The 19,273-nt window shown below is 38.8% G+C and overlaps 1 protein-coding gene across 1 annotated transcript in view; it reads right to left on the reverse strand.

The window, feature by feature from the left end:
* Positions 1-1,546: 1,546 nt before the first annotated feature.
* Erich3 (glutamate rich 3) overlaps positions 1,547-19,273 on the reverse strand; it is a 77,517-nt gene continuing 59,790 nt past the window's right edge. Inside the window, exons 13-14 of the mRNA XM_019204677.2 lie at positions 7,975-8,100; positions 1,547-4,590 (exon numbers count right to left, since the gene is read on the reverse strand). Of these exons, the coding sequence (XP_019060222.1) occupies positions 2,276-4,590; positions 7,975-8,100 (2,441 nt within the window). The 3' untranslated portion in view covers positions 1,547-2,275. The remainder of the gene's footprint in view (positions 4,591-7,974; positions 8,101-19,273) is intronic.

Consider the following 19,273-nt stretch of genomic DNA (forward strand, 5'->3'; position numbering starts at 1 on the left):
ATTGCTGCTCTAATCCTGCTTGGAATACTCCCCATCACTTAAAATACATTTACCCCATCATTCCTGCCGCTTTCTGAGGTGGTTCTGGAGTCCTCTTTTGGGACTGCATTTAGGTGAGCTGCCCTGGCCGCCTTGAGGTCCTGAACAGATTCCAAATGGCAATCTTTCATAGTCATTTTGATTTTGGAGAAGAACCCGAAGTTGTGTGGAGCAGATCCAATGAGCAAGGTGGATGAGGACACACAGTAATGTTTCTACAAGCCTGCCTTTCTGTTGGATGGAGCTCTGCAGCAGCCTTAGCCATATTGTGGAATCACATCTCATAAAAACGTGAAAAATGACTTCCAGAACTGCTTCCAGAAGTAGCAAGAATGGTGGGACAACTATTGTCAAAGCAAGGGGGGGTACTTTTAGGGAAAATTAATGGCAATGTGTCATTTACTGTAATGTTTTTAAATTTGGGCATTCAGTCTATATCGTGAGATATATGCGCATAAATACATACATGTATCGTGCATGCTGACGCATAGATTCACCTAAAACAAGTGAAATCTGGTTCTGGGGTGGATCCCAGGGTAGAGTCCCTTGTGAAAGTGTCCTACGGAAAACCAGAGTGTGGACTGACTGGAGAGCTGCTACTTTTGCACACTTCCTTTCACCTTCTCATCTGGGGAAAAGGCGAGTCTTGGGGGCACAGGTATGTAGATAACCTCGAGGAAATCAAACCCTGAGAGCCATGCCGATGCTCAACTAGAGAGCAATACCAGGGGTCAAAGCCAAAAGCAGTTGTGCCTGTTGATGTATCACAGACTGCAAGGTGAGCTTCCAAGTGTGACACGACTGCACCTGGGAAGCGGAGTAGCACGCTCACTCACCCGGGCAACTTCTCCACTCAACGACATCAACTAGGGTCCCTCGACAGCTGGCACGTGCGCTTAGGGAATACATCGACCTGATATAATTATTATATTCATTCCACTGACATAAATAATTTACTCCTTTGATTTAGAGATGAGCGGCCCCATAAATAAGGCCCAAGGGATGAAACTCTGCAAAATGCCATTTCACCAGTCTACCCGAGAAGGGAGGAGCTCGGGAACACAAGCAAAGCAAAGGGCATTTTGAAATAAGGATCCACTTTAAATTACTGCTCTGGCACACACAGACTGACTAGTTTGATGTTTAAGTAAAACTACACGCAGTGGAATCCTTTTCCGGAAGGACCTAGAGGTTCAAGCAGTCTTTTCTTTAAGTTTTTGTTGTAAAGTTAAGATGCACAGGAACCACATTCATCTTGAGCAAGTGCCACACATACATAGTGTATCTTGAGACTTTTTCATGTTAAATTTATTTTCTCTCAATTTTTAATTACTGTATATTCTGTGATACATGCTAAATACATTCTTCATGAGAACCATCTCAGAAAAGCACAGTAACTTAAAAAAGAAAAGGAGAAAACATCTAATATCCTAGTGAGATGCATGGATGAAACTTTCTCCAGGCTTTATGTCTTCCAGAAGACACTTTGAAAAATCCTGAAAAATAATAAAAAGAATAGCAGTACTGTGGACATAGTCATTTGCAATAGCAGACTTCTGAGCACTTTCTACTTTCTAGAAGGTAGATTGTGGTCATAGCAAGGACGTGAGCCTGTAAGGGCATCAGGGAAATACGAAGTCTGCAAAAATAAATTGTGGTCTTTGGTTTTAGTTTCAACATTTATTATTTAAGCAGTATATATTAGATGATTAAATATTTATACCTTCTATGTAAAATTTACACATATGTTGAACTTCATAATACTATAGAAATAAAAGCATGGAACCCATTTAAAGGCCACTGATCCCTGACAGGCATTGTTCCTTTGAAATGCTAAAGAATTCTAGAATTCTAGAAGACAGTTTGATTCTTTACTTCTGTGGTCTGTATCTTGTGGCACATTCTCTGTATTTCATCTTTGAGACCTTGACAGGGACACACAGATCTCAACTGCTTCAGTATTTGCAAAGACAGGGTATGATTTTAGAGCCAGAAAGAAAGCCACGTGGAGTCCTGTGTATGAGTCTGTCCCTCCTCCTCCTCCCTAGCCCTTCCCTTCAAAAGCTGGGACCCAGCGGCACAGAACTGAAGCCCAAGTCAGCATGCAAGCACAGCACACACTAACAAGGTCAGCTCCAAGGAGAGGAGACCCATACTAGGGGCTTTTATTCAGTCCTGCGAACAGATCCCACCCCAACTCACCATCCGGTACAAATCTCTTAGTCCTTCCTGCTGTTCAGGGAACATCTGCACTCTCGCTTTGCCTTGGCACCATATGATCTAGATTCTCTTGGGTTCCAGAGAAGTCACCGGAAGTGATTCTTCCAGACTTCACTGGGAGCATGGCTACCACCTCTACATTCCCTTTGCTGGGCTCTGACTCTCTGTCTTGTGATGACTCTTCACCTGTCTCTGCCACCTGCCCAGGGTCGCCACTCCCTGGCCCTGCCTGCACTTGTGATGAGCCTGCAGGCTGTGTGACCCCTGCTTCTCCTCCTTGCCCATCCTGTCCTAACCTCAGGGCCTCCCCTTCCCCCCGGGAAGGCCCTGGATGCACTCCCACCCCAGCCTCTGTTATGGAAGCCACTGTCACCTCTCCCCTGCTCGACACCATCTCTTCTGCCACCACCTGCTCTGCAGCTTCTGTTTTCCCTGGTGCCTTGAGTCTGGCTTCCTCCCCAGCAACATCTGAAGAGGAGGTGGCTGTATTTGCTACTGTTTTCTCCTTCCCTGTCTTCAGATCTGCCAACACCTCCTTCTTCTCTGCCGCTGTCTGTCCTGCTCCTCTTTCCTGCAGATCCTCCTCAGCCATAACTGTTTCTCCTCTTGTGGCTCCTTCTCTCTCTGTGCTGCTGTTCTTCACTCCTGTCTCCAGCGTGGCCTTTTGATCCCCACCCTCCTCAGGGTCCCCATCCTCTGCTTCTTCATTGGACTTTTTCGCCATCCTGGGATCTCCCTCAGGTACAGCCTCTGGGGTCGCTGTCATGGCCCTTACTCCTTCTGGCCCCTGCAGAGGCCCTTCCTTATCCCTCCCCTCCAGTCTAGCAAGGCCATCTTGGCCATCACACTCCCCAGCCTGTCCCGTGTCTGGGATGGTCAGGTCAGGGACCTCTCTCTCACCAGGGGCCTCACTGTCAGGACCCTCTGATGTCCCCTCTCCTCCATCCCCTGGCCCTTCCTCCTGCTGTGAAGGGGATGTGGTCGCCTGGCCTTGCCACTGTGCCCAGCCTCTGTGCTCTGTGTCTCCAGCTTCACTCAGTCCTTCTCCTCCTTTTCCTTTCCTCAGTGCTATTACCTTTCCAAGTGACTTTGCAAATTCAGATGTTGCTTCCAACAAATTAGCAACTCTTTCTCTCTGGGAATCTTCTAGAAGCTCTGTATCTTCAGTCAAGTCTTTGGGGTCTACATCCTCACAATCAGATTCTGTTTCATTTCTGGGGGCTTTTGCCTGCCCCTCAGATCTTATTTCCTGTATTGTTTTCCTCCCTCCCACTTTAAATTTTTGTTCTTCCTCTGCTGTGTCTTCTTCCTTCAGTGCATCTGCCCACGTCACCACTTTCTTCTCAGATCCAGTTTCCCTCAGAGACGTTGGGGGCCTCCCAGTTTTTCTCCTCTCTCCCACTACATCTAATTGTTCAGGTAACATTTCTTTCCTGTCATCCTTCCTTTTTGGTCCTAGCTCAGTCACAGTTTCCTCCTTCATGGTCTCCTCTTTGGGAAGATCTCCAAGGCTGTCATCAGAAGTACCCATGTGACTTCCCTCCACCCCAGACTCTGCTGTTGAGGAGCTGGAAGATGTTTCTGCCTCCAGAACTGCCATCCCCTCTCTGTCTGGCTCCTGTCCCCCAACTGTTGCCTCTTCTGACCCATCCTCTTTCAAGGATTGTGTGTCTTCCACAGCCCCCGGGTCCGCTTGCTCTGTGGCTGCCTCTTCTTCACTTCCCTCTGCATCTGGCCTTTTGAATCCTGCCTCCCTCACAGTCACCTCATTCTCAGCCTGTCCCATTTCTGGAATAGCAGCCCTTCTCAAGGTCACCATCCCCTGAAGATTCTGGAAGCTCAGTGCTGTGTCGTTTGGAAGCACTGTCTTCCATAAGTCCTGTTCCCCCATGAGAGAAGCTGCCTTTTCTGCCTGCCTTGGGGCCTGCTCTTCAGGAGCCTCCTCTCCACTCAGGCTCACGGAGTCTCTTGCTGCTGCCTTGCCCCTGAGGTCTAACTCCTCTTTCCCCAGCTGTCCATCTTCTTCCTCTTCTGCCTCTGCCCCACTTGCTAGCCCTACAGGGATCTCTCTTTTTTCTATCAATTGTTCAGCTAATACTGGCTGCTCTGCAGTTGGCTTCCACTCCACTGAGGGAAACTCCTTAGCCCCTGCTTCCTCCAGCTGGGCTGTGTCGCCTTCATCTTCCGTGAGGTCTGCATCCTGGTGCTGGGGACCTCTGCCACCTTCTGTTGCTTCTTTCTCCAGATAACGTGCTTGTTGTGTAATTTGGTTGGGTTTCTTGTTTGGGTTCAGTACTGCTCTTTGCTCCACTACTACATTCCTACATGGTGCTATAAAAGTAAGATTAAAAAACAAGGTTACTTCAATCAGAACAGACAAAGGTGAAGATATTATGTATAATCTTATGTGATACCTATTTGTATAAGAGATGTACCTGTTACCAAGGAGCCGTGCATATTGTGTATGAAACATCAGCTAGGTGGGTTCTGTGGTGTGCCATTAACTATAATATACACCATGGTTTAATTAGGGCCTTTCATTATGAAAAGAAATGCTTTCAGAATTAATGGATTTTTTTTATACAATGTTATTAAGCTAGGCATCAGAAATGATGGAAATAAGTGAATAAAAACCCCTCAATTCCCAATGCTTTAAAAACAATAAATTCTCTTTCTTCCCATATATATGTACACACCACATACCTACATCCTAACATCCTACTTTCACTTGAAATATAACACTTGCAGAAAAATGCAATAAAAAATATTCAATTTTCTCTAAAGCCATCATTTCCTATAGCACCATAATATGACTGTTTTCTAACTATGTTCTGCTGCTACTCATGGGGCCATCTAGTAACACAATCATAAAACAGAGATGGCAATTGAATCAAATATCACACCCATATTTTAAAGCTACTATATCTAGATTTAGTCATCAAAAAACTTTGCAGCTCAAAGTGAGACTCTTTGCTAAAGACACCAATTTGTATTACAGGTCAGGATACCTATCATCAACATTCAGAAATGGATTTGCCTTTGGCAAAACAGGATCACAGAGTAAGACAGACTTTGTAGTCTGGGACAATTTTCAACATAAATGACCTTCTTGAAGTATTTCATAATTCTCAACAATGAATCTCTGACAATATGGGAATACTATCGCCAGTATAGGTTCACTACATTTTTAAAAGGCTTTGAATGAATTTCTTATTATTTAACAGAGACATACATTCTTTCTTGAATGATCCATGCAATCTAAGGAAATGTGTCTCATGCTAATTACCCAGTTTCCCAAACAAAGAATAACAGGGAAATAAAAGCTTCAGAAATAATCATCCTAATAATTACTATTACTCTTTTTGTTTTCATTTATGAAAGACACTGGGTTATATATTTATGAAAGACACTGGGTTATATACTATAAACTATCATACCAAGGTGTCAACCTTTAATTTATGTAAATTTGTGACATAAACAAATGTGTCTTCCTTATCTTTTCTTATCTGCCTGGTTTTTTGGTTAATTATCTTATCCTCTATACCTTCCCTGATAATCTAAGAGACATCCAAAGTCCCTTCTTCCCTAGTTTGAACACTCCATCCAGAGCTGTTACCACTTGATTGTTTGCGCTAATACAAAGCATAGTTATCTTTAGCTGGATTCCCCAAGTCTCTTGCCAATGACTATGATAAACAGTGATTGGCAACAATGAGTATGATAAACACTCATTTTGGGTGAGGTGATAATAGCTGATATGATATTTCACTTTAAACATATATTTGAAAGGTAACTTTTGTTGTGTCCTTTCAAAGGAGTAAAACAGAAATTTCAGCTCTATCATCAGGGCTGAGGCTGACTTTTGTAGGTACTTCTTTGTGTATATCACAGAGATTATTTCCTAAATTGTATCTAAAATCTCCCAGAAGGAAGTGTAGAACCAAACTGTTCTGAGAACATGTAGGAAATTCACGTAGTCTGTTTTATTTCATTACAGATCACTGTTGAATTTAGAACAAATTATATTGAAACAAGAAACAATATATTCTTTCTAATAATATATCTGTTGCTATCCAAATTACTGCATGGAAGTTTTATTAAAAAGCCAGTTATGAAAAACATTTAAATAAAGTTCTCTGCCTCTCTAAGACATCCTCCAAATTTATGGATTAATTAAAGAATATTCAGAAATACAAAGGTATAAAATGGCCTCATTACCATGTAATAATATACTATTCCTAAATTCTAGGCAAGAAAGTGCCAATGGCTACTCTATATATGAACACTATTATACGAACACACAAATGACAGGGAAATTGGGCAGGACATTCCTGAAACAAGGGATTAGGAGTAATAGAAGCTTTTCTTACAAATAGCAGTACAAAAACATGGTGGATGATTTTGATAGTAACCTCATAAGGTTTTTTTCCAAGGCTTATTTGAGAAAAGAAAATTTGCAAGCAAGCAGTATTCACAAATGGGCAATCTGATTTAGTGGAAAAAAAATGTGCAGTTGGAAGTCAGATCTCTTGAGAATGCCAGCTCTACCACGTACTAATTGGACCCTCAGGAAATTACACCTGTCGGATCTTCCATTTCCTTAGTCATAAAATGGGAATGGGCCTTCTTGATTCACAGAGTTCTCATAGTAGTGAGAGAATTCTTGTAGAATGCTTAGTACATTGCCTGAAAACCAATCTTCCTTCCGCACTCTCATCCCACAGCTTACCATCATCGAGACTTTCCTGTCTGAATGAGATTAGATCAATCACAACTACTCCAGCTGCATTGCAAAATAAATGTTTGTGGAGCTATGCTAGAACTCCTAGGGTGAAATGTCCCCACCAGGGTCCCTCTCCTGTAATTCACCCCACTCCTTCCTTAAGTGTCATCTGGCCCTCATGTTGCATGGGAAGAAATGGAGCTTGTCTTGGGTTTTCTACCATTGTCCATGAAGCGATGGGCAATATTCACTTAAAAATAGGGTAAAATCTCGAAGTCCTCATGGCTCTTGGTGACTATCATTAAACATTGGATGTGGCAGTAATACAGTCATATAATGCACGTGTTTAATGTAGTCACGGAATGAAAAAATGAGCACATGTACACACATACATGTATTCACATCAGAGCATTTTTAAGAAGTCATCCACTACAGATTAGAAAGCCTGATTCCATAAGAATTTTGCCCAGATATGCTTTGCATGAATCATGGTCTTTGGAATCGGTCTCTAAGTGGCAATCTTGCAGATGGAATACTCAACACCAACGGCCAAAGTCACATAGTAATGGCAATGAATTCTTTCCTAATTAAAAGAAGAAGAGGAGGTTTAAATGAGTCACTGTGAATATGACATGCCTTGGCTCTTGGTGCCTCCAACTGGGTCAGAGGAGGCAAATCCACCTACCTGGCTCAGTAACTGGGAGGCAAGCTATGAATCAAGGTAAACCTGAAACTCTTCACCAGAAACTGAGAATCTGAAGTCCTTTTTCTCATCATAGACACCAAGGCACTAAAAACAAATTATAAAATCCGTAGCTAATGTCAGTTTCCAAGTTCCCTCTAGGCTTCTCAGCTATTTCCTGACACTGTGTTCATTAGATAAAAAGAAAAGGTGCAGGAAGAAGACATGAGACCACAAAATGAAAGACGGAAGTGGGCTGTCTTTTGCAAAAGATTTCTGAAGTTCTTTTCTAGGGGTAACGCGCCCTTACCTCCACTTGTGTGGATCTCCAGCTTCCGCGTGAGCGTCTCCCAGTCAGCTGGGCTGCAAACACCAGATTGGGCATCATAGTGGCTGTGGCAGCCGGGTGCCAAGGTTTCGCTTATTATCTGTCCAACTGATTGGCGATCATATAAAGTATCAAAAGGTACAAAAACAGGTCATGGGAATGTGGCTGAGCTATTTCACATCATTTAAGTAAATGGGGTCCATTTAAATGCATTCACATTAAAATGTGACCTTGTTTCAAAATCCATGAAGATTAATCAACTCCCATGCTATGATTTCAAAAAGAAGACACCATGTTGAAAAGAAGATTGTGAAGTAAATAGATGCAAAGAAACACTTGCATTAAAAAGATGACAGCCAAAAGCAGAGACAGTTTGCCAAATGCACATGCAATGAGATGATTGGAAAAGCAGTTTAGTTGCCTTGTACTTTGTAGGAATGGGTGTTAGGGCTCTTATGACACCAATCACCACTGCTCTTTTAAATTGCTAAAACAACTAGAGCTGACTACACTGTGCTTATTTAGTCCATTAGTAGACTTTAGTGATTTGAACCCTATCTCACTCCATATGGACAGAAGCAAAAAAACAAAAAAACAAAAAAAAAAAAAGCTGTTACACGATTTCTATAAATTTGACAGTAAAAGCTGATGTAAAATTCCTGTTATCTGTAGCTCATTACTTGCATGGACTTCAGGATCACAAAGACCTTAGTTCAAGTCCCAGATTCCCATACTAACTGTGTCACCTTGGATAAGTTTTTTTTTTCTCTCTCTCTCTCTCTCTCTCTCCTGTACCAGGGATCAAACTCAGGACCTTGTGCTTACAAGGCAAGTGAGGTGCCACTGAGTTAAATCCCTGGAGGGATTTTTTTTTTTACTTAGATCTAAGCCTCCTTTTACTATCTGTCAAAAAGAGACATTGACTCAATGGTTATTGGGAGGATTAGGTAATATTATCATCTAGAGGAATGGTGGTGAACCTTTCAGAGACCAAGCGCCCAATCTGCAACCCAAAACACACTTATTTATTGCAAAGTGCCAGCACTGCAGTTAAACCTGAATATTTGATGCTCCGTCTGCTGGGGAGATGTGTGTGCTCATGTGCTGACAAGAGAGCTCTGTGTGCCATAGTTCGCCACCCCTGATATAGAGCATTGCTCCCACTTGTTAGCAAATTCCTATGCACTTAATTAATGGTACTGATGATGATAGACCCTTTTATTACAAGCGTTACCATCCAATGTGCTACGATCTAGGTGAAACTGTGAAGTCAATGAAGTTTGTTTTTAGTTTCTGACAATCTATTGCCCAGAGCTAGCTTATCATCTGAGGACCCAGTCCTCTAGGTCCCTGACCTCTTTTCTAGTTAACAAAAGCTGTTTCTATAATACTAGACCTAGATCGCGATCCCCGAAACTTCCTCCTTTCTCCCTACATTTCTTCCTCCCTTCCTGTGCTGCTCTCTTCCTCCTTTTCTTCCTTTGTCTTCTCCCAACATTCTTATGCAGCTGATCTACCAGAACTCAAAGACTCACTTGCTTTGAGTGGATTGGCAAGGGGTTTTCACTGGTTAGTCCCACTGTGTTTGGAAATAAGCAGTGAGATATCTGCCTCTAGTGGGTTTTATTTAGCAGGAAGATGGTAGCTTGGCTATACCCATCTTAATCAGAAAAAAAAGGAAATGGAAGGGAAGAATCATATAGTTCAAATACATTCGTTTTAAAGAATATTCCTCACTCATGCAAAATATCAAATAAAAAACTTGCCTACGATTCAGTGATTTGGAGGTGGCATTAACTCATGATAATTATGCTACAGTCAGGTGTATTATCCAGTTTATTAATTGGCATTTTGACTTTAGGAAGTTAATAAACATTATATACTCATATAAATACTATGCAGGCAATTTAAATAAGCAGTGCTCTTATTTTTGCATACAAATTTGTTTGGCTGACTGAGTGGTGGAAATCACAAGGGTAGTAGGACCAGGGGGTAGGAGCATGATGTAGGAACAGCTACACAGGTTCATTTCATGAGTGGCAACAAGATATTTAGTTTTTCTAAGTGGTCTACTGTCTATAAAGAAATGTGACTTATAATAATAATAAGCAATAATGAAACAATTAGCAGCTATTGAACCAAAAGACTATTCTAAGAAGCCAAACAGTACTAGCAAAACTTGAAAATTACAACTCACTCAGAACTGATAGTGAAAGAAAGCCTGTCCTCTGTGACGTGGGACCGTCCCCACCCTGGCCCATATCTGCTGGCTTTCGCCTGGTAGAGGAGGTGGATGACACATCTGAAAGAGTTTGATATTCTGTGTGGCTAAGTCTCGCCTAATCAGGTTCTGCAAGAGTGGGACCCTGGCCTGAGCAACAAGGACTTCAGAGGTGTGAGACCAGCAATGCCCTCACTTGGATATTTTTTTCTCAGATGTTCTTCTGAAATGAAAACTTCTGGTGTGAGAAACTCAAAGTGTGAATTAGGATCAAAATGTATAATAGATAATGTAAAATAGGAAGAAAAGGTCCAAAGGGGAAGGGGAAGTGGGAAGGGTAGGGGAAGGAAAGAAGGGAAAGGAATAAATATGAGAAAAGGAAGAAATGGAAACAAAGTCTTTGTAAATAGGGAGGAGTGGAGGGAGTGAAGGGAGAGCAGGGGAATGGGAAAAAATAAGAACCAAGATAGATCATGTAAAGGTACAAATTCCCAATGATGCATATCATCATACTGCATACCCAAAATGTACCGATAAATTTAATGAATAAAAAAATGCAAGAACTTGGCCAGTGTCTGACATCGACTCTTTTCCACCTATAGTAAAGAGGACACTGCTTGCTGATGCCTGTATCAGAGATGTGACCTGTCACTTCATTCCCTTACCTATTTAGCCCTTCATCCTGTAAGGCACCCAGCCCTCTACAGCTCATAAAGGTGTCCCACAAACCCAAAAAAGGTGACTTCTCACAGCATTAACAGCAAAACAGCATAGTAGATACAAAGAATTTCTTAGGAAAAAAAAAAACAAAGCATTTTCCCATTCAAATTATATAGGCTACTTTAAGGTACTAGCCAAAACAGCAAAGTATTTTATGTTACAACATGAACTTTTTATTACGAAAATTAATGTATTTTAAAATAATATATATTGTACTTTCGCTAAGTATGAAAGTAGCATACATTCATCCATCTACACTTGAAAGGATAAAATCATACAAAGAAGTAAACAAGATTATCCAGAGTTTTGCCAGAGAGAACTACTAGTTAACATTTTGATGGATCTCCAAATATTTTCTTTGCTCTTATTTTTTATACAAATTCATATCTCCTTTTACTCAGTAACCTTTATATTTCCTCATGTCATTAAATCTAAAAGTCTTTAACAAACATGGAATTTTCTAGTAAAGCCTACTACAACTTAATTTAGACAATTATCTATTGTTAGAGATCATTTCCATTATTTTACAATTATAAAGTAGTTTAATGCACATACGTATTTATCACCAGGACCTTAGGAATAATTCCTGAAATTATAACTGCTCTGTCAAAATGCTTGTGCATTTTAGAAGCTCTTGGTATTTGTTTCTCAATCTTCCAAACAGAAAGTTCCAACTGGAATTTCATCGATAATGATCGGCCTGTGATTGCCGCCTTACTGCCAACAGCACCAAACTTTTCTACCCTTCTTTCTGCCTTGACAGTTTAGCAATTGAAAGGCAGTGGCAAAATCCAGGCCTTCCTGTATTTGCACGCATGCTTCCCTTCTGTGAATTTCTTGCTATACACTCCATATTCTTCTGGCATGGTGGTTGACTCTTACTGATTGGTAAAAACTCTTTACGTACACAAATACCAATCCTTTGTCGTATACATGAGGCAGATTTTTCTCCAGAGTTCCAGTTTTATGTTACTCAGCATATTTCTTCCAAATTAACTTAATTTTTGTTTTTTGTTTTTTTTTTTTGCAAATCCTAAAATATTAACTCTAGGATTTGGACACATTCTACATGGAGCTTATAATTTAATCTATCAAAAAATTATAATTTAATCTATCAAAAAAACATCAGCATATTTATATTTAATCTTCTACTCAAATATTTGCACTGATTTCACACTTATCAATTTTTTATTCAGTCTATACATATTATGCTTTCCCTTCTGATACATCCCTGGAAGGATGATTAGCGAGTGCTCATTTGTTGCCTATTACTAAGTAATTTCTTTTGCTCTAGTTTCAGAGGAGTTATTTGAGGCTATCGTTTGAAATTGGTACTTACAAAAACCACTATTGGTTCTAATAAATGAACAATTAGTGATCTATAGAGTTGACTTTCTTTCTTAGACTTCGGATTTATAGAATACTCTTTTCATACATCCAAAATTTTTGATGGGATGATTTTTTTTTTACATTTTATAAATAATTTCTACCTTTTATTGCACTATATAACAGAATGTGGATTCGAAACCTCTGTGCTCCCAGGGAATAAATGTTAGGGAATTGCTCATGTTAAAATGTGCTGTGACGCCGCCTCACAGGCTGCATTCTCCTGGTACATCTTGGCTCCTAAAATGACCTCATGCCCTTATCTCTGGTTTCCCTCCCACCAAGGCCACAGAGGTCTGCAGAAGTTGAAACCTGTGTCTGCAGGGCTGGACCCATAAAAGGCAACCTGCCCTGTGATAGGTTAGAAGTAGCTCACTCCTCATTAATAATCAATAGCCTGGCCCAAAACTGATAAAAGGAACTTCCTGTCTTTGTTCTCTTCTCTCTTCCTCTTCTTCTTCCTCCTCTCTCTCTCTCTCTCTCTCTCTCTCTCTCTCTCTCTCTCTCTCTCTCTCTCTCCCCTCTCTCCCATGTGTGTGTGTGTGTGTGTGTGTGTGTGTGTGTGTGTGTGTGTGTGGCCTAGTTGATGAGCGTCACTATTCCCTTTCAATAAAAGCACACAGAGCAGAGCTATCTGATAAATGAACCTTCCAAATTATATTAATCCTTTTTAAGTCATTATGAAAATGACTGATAGTTTTGTTTATATAAACATGAGCTGTTATTTTTGTATTTTCCTTCAAAGGGTGTGGCGAGCTTCTTGAATGCTCTTAATCTCCGGCTGGATGTACACTCTTCTCAGAAGCATTAAACTGAAGTAGTTACCAGTTGCCCAAGAGGACAGGGAAAAGGAAAGGAGGTGAGCTTTCTGTGCGCTGACGCGTGTCAATTACGAGCTCCCAGGCCTGGTCAGACTCTCACTCTTGGCACTGCCATCTTTGCAAGTCAGTAAACCCAACCGGTTCAGAGGGAAGTCCTTCCCCTGCAGCTGTCCTTCTCTTGGTGCTGGCCTCAGAGACCTTCTTAGCACGGAAGGGCTGTGAGCTGTCACAGGCCCATCCTTCCGCTCTCTCTTCAGCTCTTCCGTGCTCCTAACTCTACCTTCTAATCCTTCAGTTCCATTGTAATCTCTTGATTTCCATGAGGCTGTTCCTTTTGTCATGGCAAATACACTCAGAAAACTCCTGACTTTCATTAATACCCCCCACATAGCAAATGTCTTGTGATCTGGATGGTATCCTTCCCTAGATTTAGGAACAAAATTTTAAACCATATTAACTTTTAAACTGCATTGCTTTGAAACTTTCTTTCTCACTCAAGTAGAACAAAGGGTGGGATACCTTGGATACCTGAGCTCATCTCACCAGCTGAACCAGTATTAAAGCTTACAGAATTTTTCTTTTTTTTTCTTGAGTTTATTGGTATTTTTTAGGTATACAGTAAAGTTACATTCATCATTGGGATCTTGTACCTTTACATGACAGGTCTTGGTTCTCATTTTCTACTCAGTGTTTCTGCTAAATGTTGACTGACAGCCTTCATACCTTAACACAGAAACTTAGAAACTTACTGCAATAATGTAAATGCTTTGGTGAAAACAAGACAAGTTACTATCCCCTAGAATTCAGACCTTCGTAATGAGATATAAACACGGGCCTTTTAGTGTCTACTGGCCAAGATGCAACTAGAATAAGTAGTCATAATTATTTGATACATTTAGAAATAACACTACAATTATTTTTGAAGCATTGTTTATGTAGTTTATGGGTAAACTGGAAGACTTCAGAAATTCTTTACCATAAACTTTTACTTTAAGAAAATACACGCAGAATGATGATGATGAAAGTTATAATTTTTTAGGCTAGAAATAGTTTCAGGGCGGTATTGATTGATTGATTTTTGTGATTGATTGATTTTTGTAATTCCTCTTGGGCTCATTTTGTTCCTGTTTCCTTCCCTCTTTTTTTTTTTTCATAGTTCTATGCATCCCTTAGTCATTTTCCTCCTTTAAAATAATTCAAAAAAGCACAAAACAAAGCCACAATATTTCTCTCATGCAGTTGCCTGTTTTCTTTGATAGGCTTCTGATGCCTTTATTGCCCAGTTTAGATGAAAATTATGCAGAGGAATAAGAAGACAATTCCATGAAATTATCTGAGAACCTCAGCTTACTGTTTATGATGGGAATTTTAGAGATTTTCTTTGTTTCTTTTCCTAGAGCACCAAATATTTTTCTACCCAGTTGTGTCTGTGGAGGAGTTTGGGCAGAAAAAATGCAAGGGGGCAGAAAACCACTAGTATTTGTAACTTTAAAAATTAATTAAGCTATGAAGCAAAAAAAAAAAGTCATTCTATTCTATTTATTCTATTTTGTACTTACTCTAATTTTCATTAGAATTTCTCTTTTCCAGGTTCCCAGATGTCAAAACACAAATGGCTTAACTTGGAAAACATTGTATCTTTTATATTCTGTGTTCTGTGTTCTCAGTGGTACCTTATTCACTCTGCTTGATTTGAAACAAACCAAACTGATCTTGTCTTAACACATGCTAAGAAAGACCCAATGCAAACATGGCCAACTAAACTGAAAAGATACTTCTCAGAATAATAATTAGAAATGGCAAATAAATATATGAAAAAATGTTTAACATCACTCGTTGTTCCAGAGATATACATTAAAACAATGCTGAAATTCCATCTCATCCCAGAAATAATGGCTACTATCAAGAAATCAACCAATAACAAATGCTGGAGGGGTGGTGGGAAAAGGAACCCTTCTCCACTGGAAGTGGGAGTGTAGACTGGAGCAGCCACTGTGGAAATCAATGCGATGATTTCTCAAAGAATTAAAACTAGAGTTTCCTTTTGACTCAGCTATACCTATTCTTGGTATCTTCCCGAAAGACTTAAAGACATCACACCACAGTGATGTATGTGCACCCATGTTTATAGCAGCACAGTTTGTAATAGCTCAATGTTGGAAACAGCAAAATGCTTATCAACCGATGAGTGGATAAAGAAGATTTTTTTTAATGTACAATGGAGTACTACTCTGCCATAAAGAAGGATGAGCTTCAGACATTTATAAGTAAATACTATAGTGGATGTTAGTAAATAGGCAGAAAGGTTCAAATGGGAAGGAGAACAGGGAGGATGGTGGGAGAAAGGAAGGGAGTCACAGGGGGAAAAAGTGAAAATGGAAACAAAGCTTTTGTACATAAGGGGTAGGGCTCGAGGAGGGAAATAGGATAAATTTTTAAAATTATTAAAAATTAAAAACAGTAAAGTGGTCTAAGAAAAGTTGGGTAAATAGAAGTTTTTTACTATCAAAAAATGCTAAGAATCCTGAGAAATTCTATCTCAGAAGAAAACTTTGCCAAGAATTTTTTAACATAATTTTAAGAATGTGAGAAAGCCATAAAAGCTGAGTACAGATATACGTAAGTTTATTCCAAATTCTGGTCACCTTGAAAAGTATCCCTGTGTTAGATCATTCTTTGAATCACCAATCAATTATGTTCCCATGACAAAATTCACGCCTAACAATCTCTACCTGCAGAGTAAAGATGTCCTTGTGCTATCTATAACACTGAAACATGGTCCACAGGTTCTCAGGAGTAATTACAAACTCAAGGCCACAGCTGTTCAACGACAAATTCTCTCCTTTACACAGTAGCCAGAATAATCTCTCCAAAACTTCCAGACCATGCTATTTGCTCGCTTTAACCCTTCCAGTGGAAAGGTTTCCTGTATCAGATTAAACTCCTCCTGATGGCCTCCAATTTGGTCCTGTGACCTCATACTGTACTTCTCCGTCTCCTGTTCACTTCACTTGTCTTCCTATTCAAAATTCTTTGCTCAGCAACCTAAGGATTTTGCCTGTGCCAGACTCCGTGATTTAATCAGATTTTTGGCTCAGATGTACTGTCATAGAGGGGCCATCCGTCAAATACCACACCTTCTTCACGCCATCACTCCATCTCCCTATCCTGCTTTCTCTTTCTTCTAGCACATGTCCCAGATACTCCAACACATAGTTACTTTCCACTTGGTAGGAATAATCATTTGTTGAATGTAAATTCTGTGAGAACAGGGACTTCATTATGTTTATATCAAGAATAGTGTGTGCCATAAAGCAGATGCCACACAAATATTTATTGGCAGAAAAAGAGTCTATTGAAAGAAACTACTACAGTCCCACAGTTCATTCAGAAATTGTATTTAGTCCTCAACTCATATGCTTTCTTTGTTCTTTCATCAGGAGCATTTTATTCTATCTACACGATGACAAAGCGCCTTTTACTTTAGTCATAGCATTATTTAGGTTTAAATTATCTTGATCAAACAATCTGATTATTCTTGATTTACATATAAAATATAAAAGGCTTACTTTCATATGCATGTAACTCTTTATGAATTTATATTATTTAGGTCATAATGTATATATTACATTAAATTGACATGCCGATGCACCTGAATTGTTCCACCTTTAGAATGTATTACAGACATGGCGGCACAAGGCATTAGAGAAGGTTCAACAGAGAAAAAGTCATCAAAATCAAACCACGTCCTATACTACTGAACTAACTCCAAAGAACTACCTCATTGTAATCTTTTATAACTATAATCTTGCACTTTATCTATTTTACTATAGAATGTGCATCTTTTAATCAAATGACCTGATCTGTTCATTTCTAGGACAAAGCTAAATTAAGTAAGGCATCTTAAAATAGTAAAAAGGAATATATTTTATGATATCAACCTATGAAGGCAGTGACTATACTTCCTTTATCTACTGCTGTGATTTCAAGTAAAACATTTCAGATTAAAATGTATTACCTATTAATGTCTTTTAACTGGGATACTACAAAACATCATTAAAATCATTAACTTTAACCTGTATATTTATTCTTAACATATTCATAGTTTTCATTTGAAGTCTAATTGAAACACATACCACACAGATATGTTTTATACATTATCTCAGCCTTCATTTCCTTTTGACCTAAGGTTCTAATTAGAGATCTAAATAAAATATTCATATTTCAATCATGACTTTGACAGTTTTCTGGCCTAATGTACATAAACTGTGTTTTTCAGAGCAGTCACTTAAATCATCCCTTATTTTGTAAGTCAGTGTCTTTATTCCTGAGCCATCTAACTGAAGACTCACTAAGAAGCAGAAACTTTCCACACTTCTTTGTTAGGTGTGAAGGTTAAGCTTGTCAACTTGACTGGCTTATGATCCCCTTGGATCCATTTTGTAAAACACCCTTCTGAGCCGTGTGTGTGGGGGTCATGGAGGGTCTGGTTGCCACGGACTAAGCAGCCTTGCACCACTATGCCTTTCCACTATGAAGTTTCTCCCTTAAAACCAGCTAATAATGGACTGAATCCTCTGAAACTATGAGCCACATGAACCTCTCCTTTAAGTTGTGAATATCAGGTATTTTCTCCCAGCAATGAAAAAGTTGACCAATATATTTGGCATCGATATAAATGTTGAGAACTTTGAGAACTGTGCAGTCAAGACCTTGATGTTTCTACCTAAAATTTTCTTAGAAATTTTTATTCACATAAAGGTATTTGAGAATATTTATGACTCCTTTTGATTCCATTATTATAGTATTTAGAGATGTACTGCATCCTTGAGTATTTACATTTACAAAACATTAAAACCCTACTGTTATAATCTACTCATTCTTATGTTCTTGGTAGTATTAATACTCTACAGTATTCTGAATATTTTCCATGGTCTTCATTTTGTTTCACTTATTCATGTCTTACTTTCCAATGTGCTTTACATTTTCTGACTTTGAGAAATTTTGCTGTTTTAGGGGAAAATGATGCATAGAACAAAACTATGAATTGTTGCATAGAAGGTAACATGTTTTAAATAAATTTTGCTTTTATGAAATACCACACAAAATACAACATAAGGTAAAAGGTGAATAATATAAAATAGAAATATGTGCTGATGAAAAAGGACATCTAAGATAAAGTGTTAAGAGAAAAAAAAGCAAATTGCAGAATAAAATAAATTATATTTTCATGTGTATATAAAAACAATATAGGTGTATTATGTATATGTTGATATATCTATATCATATGTGATATATATCATTCTATAAGTATTGATATGTCAGTGTATTTAAAATTTCTAGTCTCATACACAAAAACTGCTATCTACAGTTATTGTTGAGAAATATTTGTTTAGCAAAGAAGACTTTCACTTTATTCTTATCTTTTCAATAGTATTTAAACCTTCAAACCAATTATTTATGAAGAAAAATATTTATTAAAATCTTTAAAGTATCTATAACATTTGAACCTAAAATTGCTCTTTTTGGAACCTACTCTAAGGAAATAAATATAAGCTTAAAATAACATGTCAGAAATACTAGCTTAAATACTAATAATGAAAATATGAAAACTATAAATATTTCACAATAGCCAAATAGTTAATACGTAAGAAAACCACAGAATGAAATACCTAGACATTAACCATTTTCATAAAAATTGTATAACAGGGAGAATGATGAAAATATAACAGTAACATATAAAGCAGAAGACATTTCATAAAAATATGACATTGTAGCTGGTTTAGAAGTGAAAATCCTGGCCAAATGTTGAAAGTTATTTTTTTGTGTATACTAAGACTATGAGTAATTATCCAATCTACTTTTTTCTGTTTTGTAAATGTTATTCCATGTCTATGCATTACATGGTTGTAAAAAAAAACATTGAGAAAGAGAATCATCACATATATTAGAGTTTAACAAAGATAAACAGTCTCAAAGCAGGGTGTGGTGGCACACACTTGTAATCCCAGCACTCGGGAGGCTGAGGCAGGAGGATCACTGTGAGTTTGAGACCAGCCTGGGCTACATAGTGAGTTCCAGGTCAGTCTCAACTACATAGTGAGACCCTGTCTCAAAAAAACAAAACAAAACA

The sequence above is a fragment of the Fukomys damarensis genome, unplaced genomic scaffold (assembly GCF_012274545.1).
Source record: "Fukomys damarensis isolate Sample0158 unplaced genomic scaffold, DMR_v1.0_HiC HiC_scaffold_33, whole genome shotgun sequence".
In the NCBI taxonomy this organism is placed as follows: domain Eukaryota; kingdom Metazoa; phylum Chordata; class Mammalia; order Rodentia; family Bathyergidae; genus Fukomys; species Fukomys damarensis.